Genomic DNA, 24,002 nt, shown 5'->3' on the forward strand with positions numbered 1-24,002 from the left:
CAAGGCATGGTGGATAGCATGGAGTAGTATGGTGAAATTGTACTTTTCTTACAATTCAAGCAACCAAGCAATGGCCTCATGTAAATGCATAAAATGAGCTTGCAAACACATTCTAAATGACATTCCTGAGCTGTTCCAATTGGCCAAATGTTGAAAAAATGTTTATATCAAAAAGTCAACTCTTGGTCAAACTTGCATTTAAATGAAAAAGGTCAAAATATGCCATTTTGATTGGTGAAGTTTTGGCTCATGAAATTTATATTTTTGGAAAGAGGGGATCAAATGTGACTTGTAGGAAAAAACCCCACCAAAATTGGCCAAACGGTTTGAGAGATATGGCCTTCTGAAGTTCAAGATTTTCTGAAATCGATTCGATCATAACTTGCCAACCACACATGGGAATTAAGAGTTCTAGGACTTTTTGGAAATGGGAGAACAAGATCTTCAACTTTCATGTTGGGCAAAAATTCATTTGAGGCTTGTATCATGATGTAAGTTTGAGGATCAAAACTTTCCATTTCTGGTAAGTTTCAGTTACAGGCCCAGTTTCCGTTTTGGGAAATTTCTGATCTGGCTTCAAATTCTTCCATGATGGTGTTTGGCATGATATATGATGACTATTTGGACATGAATGAACTCTCACAAACCAATTCCAATCATCCAATCACTGATTAAATGGACATTTGACCAACAGTTGACTTTTAGGGTTTCTGACTGATTATGCATTGACTGATGACTTCCAAACCCTAATTCCTTGAGGACTTGACTTCAAATGATGTCCCAAGTTGTATGAACTCTTGATTATTGACCATGGTGCCCAAATTCCACAAGAATGACCACCATCCACTGCTTTGACTGACAGTTGACTTTTTTTTGACTTTTGACTGTCTGTGTATGAACTGATGACCTTTGAGCCTTCAATCCTTGACCAAAATACTTCAAATAGACCTCCAAGCCATGTGAACTTGTTGGACAAACCCTAGGCCTTGATTCAATGAGAAATTCCTTTGCTTGCTTGGTTGACTGATCAGGAGATTAGTTTGACCTAATTCTTGATTGCTTGCTCTTGAGGCAACTGAGGGACAATGCAAATGCTATGCAATGGATCATGATATGCCATGACCTAATGTGAAAATGTATGCATGATGATAGGTGCAAATTTGAGGTGCTACACTAACATATAACAAGTTCATCAAAAACTTCTGCCCTAACCTAGAAATCTTCCACAAGATAAGGATAGGTAGGATCATTCAACATATCAAAGATTGAAGACCACTCTTGAACTCTGAAAGAGTCAAAGTCGACAATCTATTCTACCAAAAACTTAGATCATCTTGATTCAAATCCATGGTCTTGGGCTTGATAGTCACACTTTTTCCAGTTTTGATGATCATGTGTGCATTTGAAGAGGACACCATTGATGAACGATGTATTTAGTTTTTTTTTGAAAAGGGTTTTTTTCAGAGAAGGTTGGAGAAAACAAAAGTGTATGTAGTGAAGTAGTGGAGTGTATGATTATGATATAAATGAAGTGTTTTTGAGTGAAAAAAGAAATTTTAAATAGAAAATCATATAAATGTAAAAAAACTACAACATCACAAAAAAGATAAGAAATATTTACCCAGCAAATTCACTTCACGTGTCAGTCGGCGTTTCAAATTAGTGACAGATAGTGAGATACGTGCTAGAGGTAGTTACTACGAAGCGACCATTTATAAACATAATAGAGGAAGTTACTCTTATTCATAGTATCAGAGGTTATGATGCTTTAGAGGATATTTGTTCATCATAACCTATTAAGGAACTTATGATCAAGATAACTTATAAGCATCATCAGATTTTGACATAGAAAAGATTCTTTGCCAAGCTTTATTTGCAGTAAAAGCTATTGAGATTGTTCAAAAGGAACGACATAGTTCCAAAATTTCTCTTCTTCAAACCATCAGAAGTCTCTCCAAACTTTTCAGAACAACTGAATAAACTTTAGAGACATAACCAAGAATCTGAAGCCCCAGTTCATTTGTGGGAAACTTTCAGTCTTCCCTGTACCAGTAATCTTATCTTACTGGTTTCTTCCAAATTCCACATATCCTTCCTCCTCCATAGTTAGGATTTAGGATGTAACCAACCACTGTCCTAGAGCAACTGTTGCTTTGTTCTTTCCTTTGAGCATATCTGCAGCAAAAACAATCTCATTCTTTGGTACCCATACTTTTATAGGTCCTCTGAGGTTAGTTTTATATGGATTCTTACTGCTTTGTGACTTAGCCTTATAGTATGGTTTAGACTCCTTCCAGACTGTTTGTCTAGGGTAAGTCTTAACCTTGACTTCTGAACCTCTAAGAACTCTAGATATAATAACTTTAGATTCTGAGTTCTTCAAGATCTTTGGCTTGAGAGTTTTAGGTTCTAATTTTCTTAGAGATTTTAAACCTTGAGTCTGAGATCTTGAATCCTTTAGAATTTGTGAGTTGTTTATCATAGGTTCTGATTGGTTCAGAATTCTATCATTTTCAATAGCGGGCATAAAGTAAGCATTCAACCCCTTTTGAGAAGTGCTTGAAGAAGAAGGATATGATGGTTTCATCAAGATATTAGTCCTTGGATTGTTTCTGATGATAACCAAGACCCTCCCATTTGCTCTTACTCACTCCATAAATCACAGAAGCAAGTTTGGTACTTTGATAACCATATATAATGAAATTTTGAAAGCTAATTCATTTTTATCCAAAGGTTTGTCAGTCATACTTTTCATTGAAGCAATTTGTTCTTTCTCAAGAGTTTCAATTTTTTCTTTAGAAATATTTAGCTCACCTTTTAAAATATCACATTGCTTCTTTAATTTTTTTTATATGTTTGACTTTCTGCTAGCATCTTTCCATAAGATCATGAAACATAATACTTAAATCAGATTTGGAGAGATTATAAAATACCTATTCTTTGTCTTCTGACTCAGAGTCAGAATCAGCTTCAGATTCAGATTCTGAGTCTGAGAAAGTTGAGGCCATCAAAGCAAGATTGACTTCTTCATCTTCTCATTCATTGTCAAGTTCTTCCCAAGTTGCCATGAGACTTTTATTGAACTTGTTTATAAAGTTGTTATTCTAGAAGCTCTCATTTTTTATTTTGTCTTTTTGAAGATCATGACATTTAGAAATGAAATGACTAGGCTTCTTACAGTTGTAACAACCATCCTGATCCTTACTCCCCAAACTTGACCCTTTGAAGTTATCTCTCTTACCAGAGAACATGTTCTTCTTTTTGGCCAAGTATTTAAATCTTTTGATGATAAAGGCTAATTCATCATTATTAGACTCTTCATCAGAAGCTTAATCATGAGTGACTTCTTTTAGCTTTTAAGAGGATTTCTCATATCCCCAAACAGATTTTAAGGCCACAGTTTTAAGCTGTTTTTCAGGCTCATCTCCATTTAACTCCATTTCATGACTTTGGATATTTCTAATAAGATCTTCAAGACTTAAATAGTTTAAATCTTTAGCCTCTTGAATAGCAGACACTTTGGGTCTGGATTTGACAGGAAGACTCCTAAAAATCTTCTTGATATGATCCACAGTGGTATAACTCTTGTTCAAGACCTGAAGTCCAGACACAAGAACTTGAAATCTTGATAACATATATTCAATATTCTCATCATTTTTCATTATGAACAACTCATATTGTTGAACCAGAAGATTAGCTTTAGCTTCTTGAACCTGTTGATTACCTTCATAGGTAGCACATAGAGATTCAAAAATAGTCTTTGCAGTAGACTTATCAATAATCTTTATTTACTCAGAATGAGGTAAAACATCAACAAGAATGCCTCTCACTCTATGATGTTTTATATAAATATTTTTCTGATCAGGAGTGAGAGACTTTCTGTCATAAACCATTCCAACACCATTGACATGAAAGTCAATGCCATCTTCCAAGATATCCCATAACTCATCATCCAGACCAATGATGTGAGTTTACATCTTGCTTTTCCACCATTCAAATTCAGTGGAGTCACCAATGGATGTTGGTGGTATAGAAGTATAGTTGTTTTGACCAGATGTACTTTGATCATGATTTTTATTACAATGAGGAGATCCTCATACATGGCTAGTTACTTCAGAACTATCAACCATGATGGAAAAAGTATTTTTCTCAAGATATTTTATGTACCACGGTTAAGTGTTTAGTACAGACCGTGATCTGATACCAACCTAAAGTAAGAAAAATACACAAGAGGGGGGGGGGGGGGGGTTGAATTGTGTATGCTCAAAAATTCATTTTTCTTATGAACCATCAAGTTTAGATTCTGAACAAGATTCAAAGTATGATATCATAAACAAATATAGCAGTAGAAATGAAACGAACATGAGTAAATACTAATAACACATAAAGATTATCTTGGTTCCTCTCCTCAACTGAAAGTAATATAGTCCCCTTGCCTCAACAAGAGCTTTTCATTATACCAAACAAGTTACAAATTGCTCAAGCACACTTGCAAGAGACTTTAATGCTCAATTAACCTAGAAAGGGACTTATGCTCAAGCAAGTTGCAAGAGACTTCTACTCAATCAATCTAGAAAGAGACTTATTTGCTCAAGTACACAGACAATATACTTCCTTGCTCAAGCACACATGCAAGAGACTTCCTTGCTTAAGCATGCAGGCAAGAGACTTCCTCTACTTTTAACAAAATAGTTTAGTAGAAATGGTACTTTGTCCACCGGATAATGGCATTTTTCACAGCACCTTTCGAAGTACTAGGTATCTACCAAAAGGTAAAACAGACTAAAGATGTCACATCACCATTCCTTGAGCCTTTCAAAATGAAACCATAGTTAACTATGTCTAGAAATATGGGGCTTTGATAAGACAAGTATGCTTTAGTACAATGTATGGATCAAATTCTCTTGAACCTTTCAGAATTTGAGTTGTCATCAGAATCTAGGTCATGAGACCAGAGTCTAAACCATCTAATTCTGATGCCTTCAGAGGCTGATAAACCAATTCAGATTATGGTTAATCAGAATCAAACAACTGCTTCTCCACATATGCTTTCAAACAAGATTAATTCTTATGCTTGTGATCCTGCACACTTGAGCATATGTTAACATACCCATTTATTCTTTAAATACTTTGTTATCATCAAAACCTAAGAGATATGAACAATCTTGTTCTAACAATCTCCCCCTTTTTGATGATGACAAACAAATGTGTTTAAGAATAATGTTTGGTCAGTTTTAACTAACTTGACAACATCAGAGTCTGAGGTTTGTAAGCCCCCCCTGAGTCTAATAATCCATAAGTTGAGTTTTGTAAGCTCCCCTTAAGTTCTATCTAAGTTAATTTAAACTTATTTGATATAAAAAGTTCAGAAGAAATAAATATCAAAATAATTGATAAATTAGGGTTCATGATTAACTAAAAGCATTAAAAATTACTTTTAACCTTTTTAAATATTCCTATAATTTTCTCCCCTTTTTGTCATCAACAAAAAGTGAGTTCAGACAGGTCAACAAAGAAGAGGACAAAAGTATTTAATAATACAAACACATATGCTTTCAAACAAGATTAATTCTTATGTGTGTGGTCCTGAACACTTGAACATATGTTAGCATACCAATTTATTCTTTAAATACTTTGTCATCATCAAAACCTAAGAAATATGGAAAATCTTGTTCCAACAGTTTAGAGAGGAACCAAAGACATGGGAATATCAGTAACATAACTATGACCCCAGTGATTTTGGTATCACATGCATTTGAGATGGAAATGGTGGCATTGCATTGCATTTGCATTATGATCTGTTTGATTGTGCTTTGAGTATGAATAAGAATGTTGTTATATTCATTATTACTATCTTGTCTTGCTTTTTTTCACTATTAATATTTGTTAGATGTATTCTCATCCCCTGTTTGTTGTTGCAGCGTCTGTGCTCCTCGGGAGTACATGCAATCAGGTATAGGAGTAGTTGCTGAGTTAGGGGATAGAATTAATGCCCCCTTTAAATTTTATCATTGAGTCTTATAGGAGTCGCTCTGATATGTAGCATTGAGGATAAGATGTCTTTTGTCATCTGTGTTATGTTTTGTTTTATTTTGTTGGAGTTGTTGCTGAGACTTTATGTCAGACTTTGTTTAATTTTTGCTACTTATTTACATGACTATTTGATATTTGAAACTTGTATGATTTGGTGAAGCATGCATGACACTCTAATATATGATTTATATTTGAAATATTTTATTAAATGTTGAGTCGGAGATTAGGGTGTTACATAGTGGTATCATAGCAGGTCGGTCCATCCGACCAAGTTTTATGATTTTATTTGTTTTCTAGTATGAGACACGTGTGTGAAACACTGTTGGCACTTGTCTGTTTTTCTTGACGCTTTCCAACAAGAGAAGGATTGAAATAAGTGGTAGAGAATCTTATGCTTCTATGAGATTCTTATGGTGTTGAGGATAGGTTTAGCGGATCGCTGATTGCAAGAGTGAAAATATTATTGAGGCTATGTTGTTTCTTGAACAAGGAGAGCATACAAATTCGAGTTTCATTTTGCCGGTCAAGTCGAGATGTTTTCGAGGGAGGAAGTTCAGGTGATTGTGATGTTTGCTTCCTTGAGAGAGGAATGCGATGTTGTGGATAATGACATGTCTGTGGTGTGTGAATTCTTGATATGTTTCCTTAGGAATTACTGTCGATGCAAGAAGTTGAGTTCGCCATAGATTTAGTACCCAATACTAAACTTGTGTCGATGGAACCCTACAAAATGTCTCCAGGTGAATTGAGTGGGCTGAAGAGTCAACTGGAAGATGTACTTGATAAGAAATTTGTCATACCAAGTGTGTCACCTTGGGGAGCTCCAGTGTTATGAGGGAAGAAGAAAAATGTTAATATGAGGTTATGTGTTGATTACCGTCAGTTGAATAATGTCACCATAAAGAGTAAGTATTCTCTTTTCAAGATCGACAAACCTATGGATCACTTAGTGGGTGCTTGTGCTTTTAGTAAGATCGACTTGAGGTTGGGTGATCATCAGATTCGAGTGAAGGATGAAGATATCCTGAAAACTGCATTAAGGACACGATACAGGAACTATGAGTACTCAGTGGTTTCGTTTGGTGTGTCTAATACTCCTGGTGTGTTTATGGAGTATATGAATATAATCTTCCATCCCTATTTGAATCAGTTCGTAGTGGTTTTCATTAATGATATTCAGGTGTACTCTAAATCAGATGAAGACGATGTTGGACATCTTCGCACGGTATTACAGGTTTTGAAAGAGAAGAAAATGTATGCTAAGTTGTCAAAATGTGAGTTCTGATTGCGAGAAGTGATTTTTCTCGATCATTTGATTTCCATTGACGGTACAACAATAAACCCTTCTAAGGTAGATGCATTACTATAGTGGAAGGCTCCTTTTTTCTTTTTTGTGTTTATGAGTTTTTTTTAAACAAGAAAAGAGGATTGATAAATGACGGTGGTGATTGGTCTCTCCCCTCCTCAAGGAAAGAGGATTGATAAATGGAGGATTGATATAATATGTAACTAAAATAATTAATATTGTTGAAAATATTATGATTCATATGAATATTGGTTATTTTAAATCTTAGCTCCGCTTGGATAGAGTGCTTTAAAATTTTGAACAAAATTTATTAAATTGCAAGATGAATATTTTTTATATCGTATATTAATTTAGAGATTTATTTTAGTTTTTAATTTTAAAAAAATTATATTGATTTTTTACTTTTCATAATATATTATGTTAGTCTTTTCATATAATTAACGAAGAATTTAGTGATTTATTTTTAAATTTTTTTATCGTTAGTGATTTATTTTTAAATTTTTTATCGTTAATTAAATGATATTTTTTTATGAAGAGTTAGACCAATAAACATATTTTTGAAGTTATCGATAGTTAAATGATTTTTTTTAAGAGTTAGACCAATAAAAATATTTTTGAAGTTATAGAAGTAAAAATGATATTAAATCTAAATTTTATTATACATTTCAATTTGCTCTATATAGTTGGTAAAGATATTGAATGCGATGATAATAGATCAACGTAAGAGATAGTAGTTACACTAGCCCCTATTTTTTCATCCCATTTTTAGTATATGAGGAAAATGGTCGGTAGCAACTTTTTGAAGCAAGTGTTTAATATAAAACAATTATATTAGATCCATACTATGGAACTTGTCATTGATTAAATATTTAGAAGCTTGTTACCGCCATCTTCATTCCATATATGGCATTACAGTTCGCAAGATTTAAAGTCTTTAGTATCAAAAGTTCTAGGTTTGAAAGCTTAGCATCAATAATCAAGTTATTAATTAGGCGGCAGGTATAGAAATTGTTTCTTATATATCTAGACAGTTAGGTGTCATGCATTGAATGTTATTCAGAAATTTCTTTCTCAATTTTCCACATAAGTTTGAATTTTGAGGCTCAATGTTGGATTTGAAGACTATGAGAAAGCATCAACATCAGAATGAATTAGAGATCTTAACTACACGTACTATGATTTTCCACTATAAATATGAGCACTCCTTGTTAGCTTTCCAAAGTACAAGTAAGCAAGCATATATTCCTACCTTATTTTTTCTTTAATCAGTGTCATAAGATGGCAAAGTTAAATAAACTAGTTGGAATAGTTTGTGTGATGTTAATGTTGGTGATAGGAATATCAGAGTGTCGCAAAGTCAAAGAAGAAGAGTCCCTAGAAAGCATTGGTGGTGGTTTTGGTGGTGGACAAGGGTTTGGAAAAGGAGGTGGACATGGAGGTGGTATAGGAGGAGGTGAAAGTGGTGGATTTGGAGGTAATGGTGGTGCAGGAGGCGGTGGTGAGAAAGGTGGCGAATTTGGAGGTGGTGCGGGTAGTGGTAATGGTGGAGGAATTGGAGGTGGTGCTGGTGGAGGGCATGGAGGAGGTGGAGATGTAGGAGGTGGTAGCGAACCAGGTGGAGGCTTTGGAGGCGGAAAAGGTGGTGGTATTGGAGGAGGAGTTGGAGGTGGTGCCGGTGGAGGGCATGGAGGAGGCGGAGGTGGTAGCGGATCAGTTGGAGGCTTTGGAGGCGACAAAGGTGATGGTATTGAAGGAGGAGTTGGAGGTAGTGCTGGTGGAGGGCATGGAGGAAGCGGAGGTGTAGGAGGTGGTAGAGGATCAGGTGGAGGCTTTGGAGGCGGCAAAGGTGGTGGTATTGGAGGAGGAGTTGGAGGTGGTGCTGGTGGTGGAGCTGGAGGTGGCTTTGGTGGAGGGCATGGAGGTGACATTGGAGGAGGAGCCAATGGTGGTGTAGGAGAAGGAGTCAGGGGTGGTGCTGGTGGTGGCCATGGAGGAGGTGTTGGTGGCGGAAATGGTGGTGGTGTTAGAGGTGGTGCTGGTGGTGGATTTGGTGGAGGCCATGAAGGTGGCATTAGAGGAGGAGCTGGTAATGATGGTGGTAACAATGGAGGAATAAGAGGTGGATTTGGAAGTGGTGCTGGTGGAGGTCATGGAGGTGGCATTGGAGGAGGAGCTAGTGGTAGTGGCGGAAATAGTAGAGGTATAGGAGGAGGAGTTGGTGGAGGCCATGAAGGTGGCATTGGAGGAGGATCTAGTAGTGGTGGTGTAGGAGGAGGAGTTGGGGGTGGTGCTGGTGCTGGTGCCGGAGGTGGAGTTGGTGGAGGCCATGGAGGAGGTGTTGGTGGTGGTAGTGGAAACGGTGGAGGTGTAGGAATTGGAGGTGGTGTTGGTGGTGGAGTCGGAGGTGGATTTGGTGGAGGCCATAATGGAGGAGTCGGTGGTAGTGGCGGGAACAATGGAGGTGTAGGAGTTGAAGGTGGTGCTGGTGGTGGAGTCGGAGGTGGCTTCGGTGGAGGCCAAGGAAGTGGCATTGGAGAAGGATCTGGCAGTGGAAGAGATGTAGGAGGAGGAGTTGGTGGTGGAGTCGGAAGTGGATTTGGTGGAGGCCATAATGGAGGAGTCGGTGGTAGTGGCGAGAACAGTGAAGGTGTAGGAGTTGGAGGTGGTGCTGGTGGTGGAGTCGGAGGTGGCTTCGGTGGAGGCCAAGGAAGTGACATTGGAGAAGGATATGGGAGTGGAAGAGGTGCAGGAGGAGGAGTTGGTGGTGGAGTCGGAAATGGATTTGATGGAGGCCATAAAAGTGGGGCTGATGGTGGTATAGGTGTGGGAGTCGGTGTTGGTGGAGATCTTGGAAGAGGCAATGGCGAAGGTGGTATATTCTAATTTAAAAGTAAAAGTTATATGTTTCCTGTATAACATCCAAATATGGACTTAAAATAGTTCTATAATACTAAATAAAATTTTAAATTTTATGATGCTTCTCTATGGATACATTTAAGCAACCTAATTCATATCAACAAATTAGTAATTATGTCTTCTTATTTTTATTAAAATATTATTATGTTTTTGAATATTATTATTCTATATCATTTCTCATAGCTTTATAGAAATACCTCACTTATATTAAAACTTACCCAAACTGATTTGAATCTTTAACTCCATTTTTCTTTTCATTCTTCTCCTAATTCTCCATCTCTTTCTTAATTTCATTTTCAAAACAAAATAATTTTATAATGAAAAGAGATATAAGAATTAAGAGAAAGATAAAAAGTAGGAGAGGAAAAAAAAAGGAGATGCTCTAAAATATATACAAACAATATAAATGACTAAAAAACCACAGGAATAATAATAATCAACCAACACCAAAAGTGGCATTTTTCTCATTTGATATACATATGAACATTGTGTAATATTAATTACAAATAAATGAAAGAAGATACAAACATAACCCTTCCTTCCTTTCCTTACCAACCTGGACTATATATAACTAAAAACTAGCTATAGAAAATTCTAAAGCACACATATATCATGAAATGAAAATAATGCTATAACAAAGTATATTTATACAATAACAACTTCTCTCTCGTATCAAATTTCACTTTCGTGAACTAGACACATGATATGATATATCAAATTCCACTTTTGTGTCCGAAACACATGATATATGATATGATATATCAAATTCCACATTCGTACATCAGACACATATATGATATAATTATCGATACGCCGGCAACCAATTCTTTCCATCAATATAATTGATAGATATAAATTTAGCAGCTTCTTCATCAGTAAGCTGCCTTGACCAAGGAGCTCTTCCGACATCTGTAGCACCAGGTCCATAGCATTTATGCTCAGCATGGTAAAGATTTCTATATAATTCAAAACAAAACAAAAAAAACAAAATTAAATATATTAATTTTCATAAAAATAGTTAATAAATTTGAGTGTTATTTTTCTTACTCTGTGCTACCATCATAACTCCAATTTGTCCATCCTTCAGGGACAACCGTTTTTGAGAGATATGTATGAGAAAAAATAACCCTAGAATAAGGACCTTTAGCCCTTCCTAAGTATACTCCACCAATGCCATAAACTTTGCCTTTAATAAATATAAATCCACTCATTTCACGTTCAGTTTCTTTGTTCGCAGCTGTTATCGATCCGCGGATTGTTATCCTCTTATCATCAACCACGAATATCTCGCAACTCTGCGCCGAAAAATATTTATGATTAATATTAATAAATAATTATTGCACTTTGTATTTGTAATATAACTATAAGGATTGAAAAGAGACATGAAAAAAGGACTCACTTGGAAGATTGTTCTGCCGCGACCAAATATGAAATCAATCGAACCTTGAATGTAACATGACTCATAATAATGTCTACCTTTGTAATCAAAGAGTGTGTTATGTGTACTAAAAAATGCACAATGGTAAAATGCTATTTTGTCTGCTGCTACAAATGCTGCCACAGATTGATTTTGGGAAGTATAGGCAACTCCTGTTGGTGCTTCATTCTATAATGCAAGAACACCGAAAACATCGGAATAATGAAGTGGTTAATTCAGTTGATAAGATATTAGATTTATTTCTTTTCATAAACATCACGAATTTCAGTTGAATAAATGATTATCTTAATTCACAGACAAAATTATGGTTAATTCATCGAAATAAATTAACCACATTTTGCAAGGTAAATTAAATTAACTATCTATTCAATTAAATTAATTATATTTTTGTATGTAATTAACCTCATGCATGCATGTAAAAAAAAGGTCTACGTGAAAACAAATTTATAGAAAAATTTAATCAATTATTTTTTCCACCTCTATTTTTTATTGTATAAAGTATCAATCTGTACCTTGAAGCTAATTCCAAAGGCAATGAAATCAGGGGCTTCAGCTTTGAAGGTGGCAGACTCAACATTGTCAGAAGAACTTTGAGACCAAACAATGGCAGTTCTTCCTCTTCCATTTCCTCTCAAGAATATATAACGTTTAGTCTTTGGAATATGCACTTTTTCTCTTCACATGATCAAAATAAAAATTAATTTAATAATTAATGACAAAATATAATGATAATATTTATAAAAATAAATAAATTTATATACCTATATACTCCTTTTCTAATATGAATGATGACCCATTTAGAATTTCCTTCTGGAACTGAATCAATTGCAGCTTGCACTGATTTAAACTCTCCATTTCCATTGATATCGACTTTGATCGTTCGATTAGTTCCTATCTTTTTGGTTAACATAGGAGAATCAATGACGGTTTTTACTTCAAAAGCAAGAGCATAACATGGTATACAAAACAAGATAAAGATGAGAAGTTTCATTGCGAAAAGTTGGAAAAGAAAGATACAAACAAGAAAGAAGAAGAAAGAATCAGATTTTGTAGGAGATGAGAATTTTTGGAAAATTATAGTTTGAGGTTTTATTTTGAAATAGAAGAGAAATGAGAGGTTTATAAGTGCAAAGAGATTTATTTATTTTTGGAGTTAAGATGTTAGGAAAGTAAAATTGAACGTTAATGAATTAAAGGTTATGGCTGGTTATTCTATATTGGAGGACGTCCATAAGTTCAAACTTTTCGTTGCATGTAGCTGTTACTTTTAACGTTATAGCTTTGGGAATTTTTGGAATATAATGAATTATTTACTAAATACGAAATAAACTTTTTATAATGTGATAATTTTGTAATTTAAATATATATTCTATTTGGATAGTTTACACAATATGTATACCAAAATATTAATTAGTAATTATATAGTGATTTAGTGATAATTGTATGGTTAAGTATATGAGTATTGAGGAGCATCCAATTTTTTTTATAGTTAAGTATTTTGGAGTTTTTCAATCAAATGACTACAATGCGAGAGATTAGTTGAAATCATCATTCCATTTTAACATAAAAGACATTAAAAAATTAGGTAATATATTTTGAAAATTTTAAAAATATACGGAATATATTAAGAGTCTCATAGTTTGTGATAAAGTATAACTATTACAAAAAGAATATATAACAACGCATATCTTACCACAAGGGTCTGTCTTTTGAATTTGGATGTTCTTGGTGAATTAAAAGGGTGATCTCCCTATAATTTTTTTTAATAATAAATACATAAGGATAAAAGAAATAATTGGATAAAAAACACATTTTTATTTGACATTGTGCAAAAAGAATACAAGTATGAATTTTTGTATCAATATTTATACTACATTAAATCATAAACCACTATAAAGAGATTTTAAATTATTTAAATATCATCCTCTTAGCATTTTTTATTACAAAATCATTAATAATTCGTTCATAATCAAGGTTTTTCAAAAAAATATTTTCAATTGAAATCAAAGCAATACTATTTAATCTATTTTGTGACATAGTAGATCTCAAATAAGATTTTAATAATTTTAATTTAGAAAAACTTTTTTTAACAGATGCAACACTGATAGGAATAATCAATATTATTTTAGAAGTTATGCATACATTAGGAAAATAATTAAAAGTCTTTAAAGAACTCAATATCATATAACTTGATTTTGATTCAATTGTTAAAACTTCTCAACTAACTTTCAATTCTTCAAACAAAATTCTACCATCAAGATCAAGATAATCGTCATGTTTTAAACAAGTTTCAAGATGTTTACAACATGCTTTCAAGTCCCTATCAGACAATGGTCTAAGTCTTTCAATACTAAACAAAAATCCAATAATTTTCTTTGTACACCTTGATGTTTACCTTTCATGTTTGATCCATTATCATATCATTGTCCGCTCACATTATTAATATCTAGATAGAATCATTGCCTATTAAAAAAAGTTTCCAATACATTTTGTAATTCCCCAAACAATCATTGACCTGTTGTGTCATAGACTTTCAAAAATTCTACAAAAAACTCTTCCATTTTTATTGACTTTTAGAAACATCCACACAACGTATAATGAGGGTCATTTGTTCTTGATGACTTACATCAGGAGTACAATCAAGAATCACAGAAAAATATTTTGCTTCTTTGATTTTGTCGACTATTGCACTTTTGACTTTATTACCTAACATGTTAATCAATTCATTTTGAATCTTATGACTAAGATAATGATAATGAATTTCATTATTCTTAAAACGTTCAAAATGTGTTTGCATGACAGGATCTCATTCAGCAATCATTTCAACAAGAGAAAGAAAGTTTCCATTATTTTCCACATTAAACCTCTCATTTCTTTTCATGAAATGCTAAATTTTATGAGTCGGTGCTCAAGGTCACCCCTGCTTACCACGGTCCTTTAAAGGACCGTGGTGACATCTCTAAACTCAACATTTTCTTTTATTTTTAATTAAAAATTATTAACATATTGTCGCACTTCGGAAAAATGAGAACACGACTTTGCGAAGCACAATCGCACATTCGCATGATAGACTGAACAGAGTCGTCACCAAACTTTATTTATTCCTAAAAAGGAAAAGGGAAATATCGATAAAAACCCAAGAAAGAACGACAATGATATTGATCGTCGCAACCAAATCAGGGTCCAGGAGTCGATTACGCAAGAGAAAGGTATTAGCACCCCTCACGTCCGTTGTACTCAATGAGAACCTCTTAGTTAGATTTGTGATTGAATATTACCTAAAGTTATTTGCTTTCTTCAAGTGGAACACATATTGAAAAAGAAAAAAGAAAGGAAACTGCCAAAGGGAAAAAAAGGTCTTTTATTAGTGTGCTTGCCAAGGATTGAGGCTCTTGTGCCTACGTATCCTCATAATGAAATGACAATCAGACATCCGTAGTTCAGAGTAGAAAATAAATGTTTGTTGGTTGATTTTATACCTTGAGAAAAGGTTTTTGGAGTGATGCCCTAAGGCACAAAAAAAGTTTGATGAGTTGTTGTTGATTTTATGTTTTGAGAAGAAGATTGTTTTGACTTTGGATTGCACTAAAGACTTGAGTGGAGGCGAATACCTCAAACGAGCAAGTCAAACGTCTCGTGTTCAAAATACTCGGAATGGGGGTAGGAAAGCTCCAATCCCATTCCTTCTCCACTAGTTAAGGCTCGTGGCGCGCAATCCTAATTGTATTTTATTTTATTTTGAATTTTATTGAGAAAATGCCACTTGACGTTGGATCAAGGGTTTATGAGTGTTTATTAAGAAACTGTGAGATTGATCCTAGTTCCTAGGGGTGAGCTAACGAACAAAATCAAAAGAAAGCAAGGAAAGAAAAATATACCAAAATGGGAGGAGGGATACATGAAAAGTACAAGGGATATTGATGCGAGAAATAAAGGGTCTTGTTGTAAGGTAGCCCAAGAGAAAGCCATGTGGGTGCAAGATGTACTAAGCTAAACAATGGATAATGAAATCAAGATTACATGTCTCCCTTTATCTTAGGGTAATGCCATGAATGTCATTCTTGTAATAAAAGATTACAAGTCCATGATGAGCTCCAAGTCAAACATAGGTCAATCACAATAGTCCAAGGTCCACACAAGTCCTCTATGTCTCACTATTAAATCCCAAGTATCACATATTTTTGTTCATTTCATTTTATCATATTTTTTTGGTTCTTTTCTTTAATAATATAACAAGAAATAAAAAGATAAAATAAGAGAAAATAAAATAACATAAAAATAAAATACATGAGATAGATGATACTGATGATGAATGAGAATTAGATTGTAAAAAGTAAATGGCATAATTTAAATTACAAGAAAAATAAAATAAAAAACTCATAAGCCAATAGTTAGTAATTATGGTTAATGGTCGATTCATCGCATCGTGACAATGTAGCACTATGTTAAGCAATTGAACCATGATTCATGGAAGAATCATGATATGGGAGGTCGGACAATGAAATTTTTGCATCAAACTTATTAGAGAGTTAATAGAAATTATGCTCCTAAAATGCGAAGCGCACAAAGAAAATTAAAAATTAAAATAGAGGAAATAAATGGTATTAATATTCAAAAATAATAACAAAAATAAAAGTAATAAAAATAAAATGTCAAAAAATAAAATAAAATAATAAAAATGAAATGGAAAAAAATGAAGGTTAAAAATACAAAAAATGGAATTTAGAAATAATAAATGGAGAAAAAGAAAATAAGAAAATAAAAGATAATAAGAAGAAAATAAAATAAAACAAAGGGGTGTGCAAAAGGGATAGGGAGGTCCAAATAGCATTCAGACCAAGCCCATGGGTGCCAAGGCCCACTGTCATGTCAGATTTGACCAAGGAACAAGGGAGAAACCTCAAGCAAACAATGCCATTAGATCTTATCCAAAGAACCACACACATTTGACTAATCCAAGCTTATTTAGCTGAGAAATCCTTCTCAGATCAACGTGGCCCAAACGTCTATGCCATACCCATTGCTCCTCATTAACAAACATTAGACATTTTACATTTTGATCTTCAAGATCAGAAAGTCTAATTTTATAAATGTTGTTCTTTCTCTTTCCGTTAAAATGGATTGTACCATCTTTCTGACTGACAGTCTTACACGACTTTTGATTAAAGAAGATATCATAACCATTGTCACTAAGTTGACTAATAGATAATAGGTTATGCATCAGACCATAAACTAAAAGAACATTAGTAATAGAAGGAAGTTTACCATTACCGATGGTTCCAGAGCCAATGATTTTTCCTTTCTGGTTTCCTCCTAAACCAACAAAGCCTTCATGCTTAAGTTCCAAATATTGGAACATAGACCTTCTTCCCGTCATATGTCGCGAGCATCCACTGTCCAGGTACCATGACTGGTGTTTCAGCTGAGCTGTTAAGGATGTCTGCTACATAAATAATTTTATCCTTAGGTACCCATTTTCTAGGTCCTCTCTTGTTATTCTTCCCAGAGTTTCTTACAACTTTGAATCTTTTAGCAGAAGGATAATCATGAGATAATCGTGCATGATACTTAGGTTTCAGAATAAATTTCTTATCCTTTGTATGTTTCTGTGTCTATCCAGAAGTATCAAGCTCAGTGCCAATAGACACGAAATGCACATAGAGAGGTTTTGGTTTTACCTTCTGACTTTCGTTAGGTTTTATAGATTCTCTACAACCTAAACCTTTCTTGCCATTTCTGCTAACTCCATAGATCAAGGATGCCATTTTGCTTCTATCTATGCTTTTAGTCAGAAAGTACTTGAATTCTCTGTCATATCTAATGACACAATCAGTACCAGAAGCTTATGAGATTATTTCCTCCTCTAGTTTTGAAAATTTGCTTTTCAAAGCAGAGTTGTTACTTTCTAAAGAAAATACTTTTTCATTTAGAGAGGAAATATCTTTCTCAAGCTCTCTCTATATTTCAGAAGCAATTACTTGGACTTATTTAAGGTCCTTGTATTTACTCTGAAGACTGTGGTACTTTTTCAACATTTCAGAGAAACATGATTCAATATCAGAATGAGATAGGTTAGAAAATACCTCTTCAAAATCAGAGTCGGATTCTGATTCTGATAATACCTTGTCTTCTGGTTCTTCAGAAGTTGTGGGATCACCTATAGTTGTCATCAGTGCAACATTGGCTTTTTCTTTGTCAAAATATTCTTCTTCAGATTCTGAGTCATCCCAAGTAGCCATCAACCCCTTCTTGCCTTTAGAAAAACTCTTCTTAGACCTTATGTCCCTTTTCAGCTTAGGACAACCATTTTTGTAGTGGCTTGACTCCTTGCACTCAAATAAGATAACTTCTTTTCCAAAACCTTGCTTCTTGTGTCCAGACGAAGAATCGAAGCGACCAAAAGTCCTTCTGACTCCTTTGAACTTTCCTTGACCATTTTGCCTGTGCTTCCAAAGTCTGTTGACTCTCTTTGGAATTTGAGATAACTCATCATCATCTTCTGAGTCTTCATCAGATCCTTATGATTCTTTCTTAGCTTGATAAGCTCTTATATTCTCAGCCTTTGATTTTAGAGAAACAAATTTACCTCACTTCTGAGGTTCATCTTCTTCAAGCTCAATCTCGCGGCTTCTTAAAGAACTAACAAGTTCTTCAAGACTGACGCTATTGAGATCCTTTTCCAGCTCCAAGGCAGTTACCATAGGTCTCGATTTTTTGGGAAGACTTCTGATAATTTTCTTGACCTGGTCAGCTATAGAGTATCCTTTGTCCAGAACTTTAAGTCCTACAAGAAGCATCTGAAACCTTGAGAACATAGTCTCAACTGTTTCATCATCTTCCATTTTGAATGCCTCATATTTATGGATTAAGGCCAAGGCCTTTGTCTCCTTTACTTGAGCATTTCCCTCATGAGTCATCCTTAGAGAGTGAAAAATGGATTTGTCAGAATCTCTATTTGTTATCTTCTCATAATCTGTATAAGATATAACATTGAGCAATATGGTTCTGGTCTTATGATGATTTTTGAAATCTTTCTTCTGTTGACCAGTCATATCACTTCTTGCTTTAGCATTTCCTTCAGAATTTACTAGGTGAATGTAGCCATTGACTACAAGATCCCAGAGATCAACATCGTAACCAAGAAAGAAACTTTTTAATCTATCTTTCCAATATTCAAATTTCTCACCATCAAAGATAGGTGGTTTTGCACTGTAATTATCTCTTTCATTATTGTTAACAACGTTAGCAGCGACCGTTTTTTCTCACAGAAACTGGATTGGTACTGAACACGGTGAGGTGTTGATAAAGCTTTTATCATAATCAGAACCGGAGCTCTTATGCCAATTGAAGGTGTGAAAAACACAAGAAATGGGGGTTTGAATTGGGTTTTACAAGCAAAAGCTTTTCCAAAACAAGAACACCACTAATAAGTTAATGATAAAGAGATAAAAACACAAGTATTTTTATCCTGGATCGCTTTAAACTCAAAGATACTCCAGTCCATCCCTGAAGGTGATTTTTCCTTATACACAAATACTTAATCCACTATAATCAACAAATTACAATAATCACAAAGAATATCCTTCTTTGTCTTCTCAAGGATCCAACTATACCTCAGTCTCCTTAAGGACTCACAAAGAACAACCTTCTTTGTCTTCTCAAGGATAACCTCCTCAAGGAATCAAACAAACAGTTTGAGTAATATTTTGTGTGTTACAAAATGCTTCTAAACAAGCAGATTTTACACAAATGAATAACAAAAACTTTAAAGAAAAACTGTGTACAAAAGAATGATAGCTTTTCACAAAGAAATAGACTTGTCAAAATATTGTGTCACCGGAGTTTTTCTTCAAGTCTCCAAGTCTCACTTATATAGCATAAGAAGAAGAATGTTGAAGGGAAAAATAGAGAAAGCTCATAGAGCAACTTTCCACTGTTGTATGGGAAAGGAGTGATATTGCGTACTGTCATTCGCCCACAAAATCAATGACAGGTGTGATGTATAGTACTATCCTTGCCCACGAAATTAGGTAGTGGAAAAGATGTTCGAGTTGTACTATGTATTATTTGATCATATTCCCCTTTGATTTTATCTTCAAGTTCATTGGCTTCTGGTGAAAGTTGATGAAGCATGAAATGAAGAAACATAAAGCTGGATTCAGAAACTTCAGAATCTTTGGTCAGAATCTTGACAGCATCAGTAGTTTGGCTTGAGATCTTCAAAGTCTTTAGAATCTTGAAAGTCTTCAGAATCTTCAGTCAGAACCTTGATAACTTCAATCGTCTGACTTGAGATCTTCAGAATCTTCAGCTACATAACATAACTTTAGAAGTTTGCCATTCTTCAGAAGTTTGGTGATCAGAGTCACGTCCAGAAGCATGAACTGAGAAAACATTGCAGCAGCAACATAGTGTCTCCTTAGAAGCTTCTCAGGAGTGAATCAACATAGAAGCAAAAAGAACATTGTAGCAACAATAATGAACATATTTCAAAACTTTTAATAGTTGGCGCAGAAGCAGATTTGGAACACATAGTTCAGAAACTGATGACGTTGCACATCATATATTTAGAATCATAACTGGTTGTTAAAGCTACATAATAACAAACCACTAGGGTACCAAAATTGTTCTCATACAAATACAATATTGTTATCATCAAAACTCAAGGTATAAATGAAAAACCAAATCTTGTTCTAACACCTACGAGTGGGTAGTAATGCCTTTTGGTTTAAAGAATAACACAACTTATCAAAGAGCAATGTATTATATTTTTCATAATTTTATTGAGACATTTATGTATATTTACATTGATTATATAGTCATTAAGTCTGTGTTAGGAAGGAGTCACATAGACCATCTTCGACAGTCATTCGAAAGAATGAGAAAACATGGTTTAAAAATGAATCCTCTCAAGTGTGATTTTTGCGTGCAGGCGGGGGATTTTCTAGGCTTTTTGGTCCACAAAAGGGGATTGAAATAAACAAAAATAAGACCAAGGCCATCAGGGAGGCAAAAGTACCCTCAACGAAGAAGGAGTTGCAGTCGTTACTGGGAAAGATAAATTTCTTGAGGAGGTTTATATCAAATTTAAGCAGCGGGACTTAGGCCTTTTCACCCCTCCTTCAACTAAAAAAGGAAGGTTTCAAATGGGAGTAGAAATATCAGGAAGCATTTGACAAGATTAATGAATATCTCATTCGTCCTCTAATTTTGTCACCTCCTTGTAGAAATAAAAGCATAAGGTTATATATTTCTGCATCTGATGCAACCCTAGGGAGCATGCTTGCTCAAGAGGATGAGAATGGCATCGAAAGAGCCATTTATCATCTTAGTTAGGTTCTCAATGATGCAGAGACTAGGTATAGCATGGTGAAAAAATTATGTATGTGTCTGTATTTTTCTTGTACCAAGTTAAAGCAATATATAAAGTCGGTTGATGTTTATATTTCATCTCATTTTGATGTTATTAAATATATGCTATATAATCCAATTCTGCATAGTCGAATTGGAAAACAGGCACTTTCCTTGACTGAATACTCTTTGACTTATATGCCTCTAAAGGCTATGAAGGGGCAAGTAGTCGCAGACTTTATAGTTGTCAATGCAACAGTTGAAACTCCCCAAAGTTATTTGGAACTTGAGCCTTGGAAATTATATTTTGATGGTTCCAGTCATAAAGATGAAGCTAATATTAAAGTCTTGATTATTTCTCCTAACAAAATTCCGACAAAACTCAAGTATAAGATAGATGGTCCTTGCTCAAACAATGAGGCTGAGTATGAAGCTTTGATAGCTGGCCTAGAAATTCTATTGAAATTGGGGGCCACTAGAGTCGAAATAGGTGGAGACTTTAAATTGGTTGTTAAGAAGATAACTAGAGAGTTTAAATGTGTCAAATAAAATTTGATAATTTATTTCATAATAGCAAATCGACTATTGTGAAAATTTGAATGTGTAAACGTTAGACATATCCCTCGACTCAAGAATCAAGAGGCTAATGACTTGGCTCAAATTGCTTCTGGATATAAGGTGTCAAAAGATAAGTTGGAAGATTCGATCGAAGTTCGAGGTGGAGTAATGGCAACCAGGTTATCTCCATCAGATTTGGAAATGACGAAGTTGGGCTATGCAGACGAAGAGAATTTTGAGATATTGGCCATTGATAACTTGACAGGCACATATTGGAGAAAATAAATAGTGGATTACTTGAATAATCCAACAGTATCTTCGTAAATAAAAATTAGGTATCGTTCATTGAGTTATACTCTTGTGGGAAATGAGTTGTTCAAGAAAACACATGAAGGAGTTTTGCTCAAATACCTTAGAGAAAATGAGGCATATTTAGCTGTGTCGAATGTACATAGTGGGGCATGTGGGGATCATCAAGTGGGCCACACAATGAAGTAGTTATTATTTCGACAAGGAATGTTTTGGCTTACTATGTTGAAGGATTGCATTGAGTTTGCTAGAGGGTGGCAAGAATGCCAGATACATGCAAGTATTCAACATGTCCCTGCAAGTGAATTTCATTCTATAGTAAAGCCTTGGCCCTTAAGAGGATGGGCTCTAGATCTGGTTGGTGAGATTCGACCAACGTCATCCAAAGGTCAGAGATACATCTTAGTGGGTATCGACTACTTTACTAAGTGGATTTAGGTCATACCTTTGGTGAATGTTGACCAAGAGGCAGTCATTGAAGTTATCCAGAGGTATATAATTTATAGGTTTGGAATCCCTGAAACCATTACAACCAATTAAGGATTGGAGTTCACTGGTCGAAAGATGCAAGAATTTTCTAAAGAAATGGGGATTAAACTGCTAACATCTACGCCTTATTATGCCCAGGCAAGTTGAAGCAGCGAACAGGTTGGTTATTGGATTGATAAAAAAGCATGTGGGGAAGAAACCAAAGAATTAGCATAAGACATTATTCCAAATCTTATGGCTTGTCGAACTTCCCCTAAGGAGGCTACAAACACTACACCTTTTTGGTTGACTTATGGGCATGACGCATTTTTACCAGTCGAAATTTACCTCTAATCAACTAGAGTCCAAAGACAAAGTGAAATCTCATCTAAGTCTTATTGGAATATGATGTTGGATGAACTGGTTGATTTAGATGAGGAGAGATTGAATGGCTTAGAAATCTTGAGAAGGCAGAAAGAGCGAGTGGCGAAAGCGTATAATAAAAGAGTCAGGGTTAAGACGTTTTCGACAGGAGGTTTGGTGTGGAAAGTAATTTTACCTATGGATCAAAAGATAAGACATTAGGTAAATGGTCCCCTAATTGGGAGGGTCCATTCCAGATTGTCCAGGCATTTTCAAATAACGCTTATGAGATCGAAGAGTTAGTAGAGGATCAAAGACCCCTGAGAGTGAATGGGAAGCATTTGAAGATATATAAACGTATGCTCCAGGAAATTAAAATCTTAATAGAATAACACATTTGAAAATAAGAGGCCAATATGGTAATTGAAATTAAGTTCCAAAATGGCTAAGTTTGTTACAAATTGTCAAAAGTTGAAATTACATAACAAAATAAACAAGTACAAAAATCAGAAAGGTAAATTGGCCTTGATTCAATCATATTTCGTTGTGGACAACGTCAAGGAGATTAATAAAGGGTTTATTGGTAATTAAGATTTCGATCTTGCCTCCCAAGAGTTGGGCCCGTTCGACATGATAAACACCCACTGCAGTCTCTTCGTCAAGTGTTTTATGATCAAGTTGTTTGATTTCTTGTTGATGATCCTTAGCTTTTTGGATGTTGGTTTGCAACTCCTTTATTTGTTGCTCCTATGCAGAGATGTTGGCAGCACAAGTGTTGAATTCTTCTTGACCTTGTTGAAAGGATGTCTCCATGTCTTCAACTTTCTTGGTAGACGCAGCGGTTGCGTCCCATTCCGCTGCCTGAGTTTCTTGTTTATTTTGAATTTTATTCTTCGTCTCCTGTTTGCGATTGAGGTCAACAGTGACTTGATTGATGAGCATTTGACGAAGTTTTGAACTTTAAATTGTCCCAAAGGGCTTATTGGTATTCGTCATGTTGTCCTGATGAGCATTGTCATTTTTGGTTCTTCTTCTTCACCTTGGTGCTCCTCAAAGATATTAGACGTATGTTCATCTTCACCGTCATGTACATCTTCTCCATAGTTGAGGATTTTGGGTGAAGAATCTTCTGGTTTCTCTTGACTGCGATCTTTCGTGTCAAGAATTTCCATATCGACATGTTATGTTTCTTCACTATCACTTTTAGAGTTAGATTGTTGGGATGAAATCGTGGAACACGTGTTCACATTTTAGAGGTTG

General features: G+C 34.8%; 2 protein-coding genes across 2 annotated transcripts; one reads left to right on the plus strand and one right to left on the minus strand.

The window, feature by feature from the left end:
* Positions 1–8,430: 8,430 nt before the first annotated feature.
* Positions 8,431–10,318, plus strand: LOC127074227 (glycine-rich cell wall structural protein). The gene has a single exon (XM_051015533.1). It carries the CDS (start codon positions 8,618–8,620, stop codon positions 10,220–10,222), a length of 1,605 nt encoding a protein of 534 aa, XP_050871490.1. The 5' UTR covers positions 8,431–8,617; the 3' UTR covers positions 10,223–10,318.
* Positions 10,319–11,057: 739 nt separating this feature from the next.
* LOC127110088 (probable pectinesterase 67) lies at positions 11,058–12,684 on the minus strand. Its single transcript, XM_051046076.1, has 5 exons — positions 12,455–12,684; positions 12,206–12,368; positions 11,655–11,861; positions 11,303–11,550; positions 11,058–11,211 (listed from the first exon to the last, which is right to left on the minus strand). Exons 1-5 carry the CDS (start codon positions 12,682–12,684, stop codon positions 11,058–11,060), a joined length of 1,002 nt encoding a protein of 333 aa, XP_050902033.1.
* Positions 12,685–24,002: the final 11,318 nt, after the last annotated feature.

The sequence above is a fragment of the Lathyrus oleraceus genome, chromosome 1, assembly GCF_024323335.1.
Source record: "Lathyrus oleraceus cultivar Zhongwan6 chromosome 1, CAAS_Psat_ZW6_1.0, whole genome shotgun sequence".
Classification (NCBI taxonomy): Eukaryota; Viridiplantae; Streptophyta; class Magnoliopsida; order Fabales; family Fabaceae; genus Lathyrus; species Lathyrus oleraceus.

What these genes read in the sequence shown, in the direction of transcription:
- LOC127074227 (XM_051015533.1), top strand. Translation starts at nt 8,618, where the DNA reads ATGGCAAAGTTAAATAAACTAGTTGGAATAGTTTGTGTGATGTTAATG.
- LOC127110088 (XM_051046076.1), bottom strand. Translation starts at nt 12,684, where the DNA reads ATGAAACTTCTCATCTTTATCTTGTTTTGTATACCATGTTATGCTCTT. An exon ending in CCTTTGGAATTAGCTTCAAG is followed by an intron (nt 11,862 to 12,205) that starts GTACAGATTGAT and finishes CTTGCATTATAG; the next exon opens with AATGAAGCACCAACAGGAGT. An exon ending in GCGGCAGAACAATCTTCCAA is followed by an intron (nt 11,551 to 11,654) that starts GTGAGTCCTTTT and finishes TTTTCGGCGCAG; the next exon opens with AGTTGCGAGATATTCGTGGT.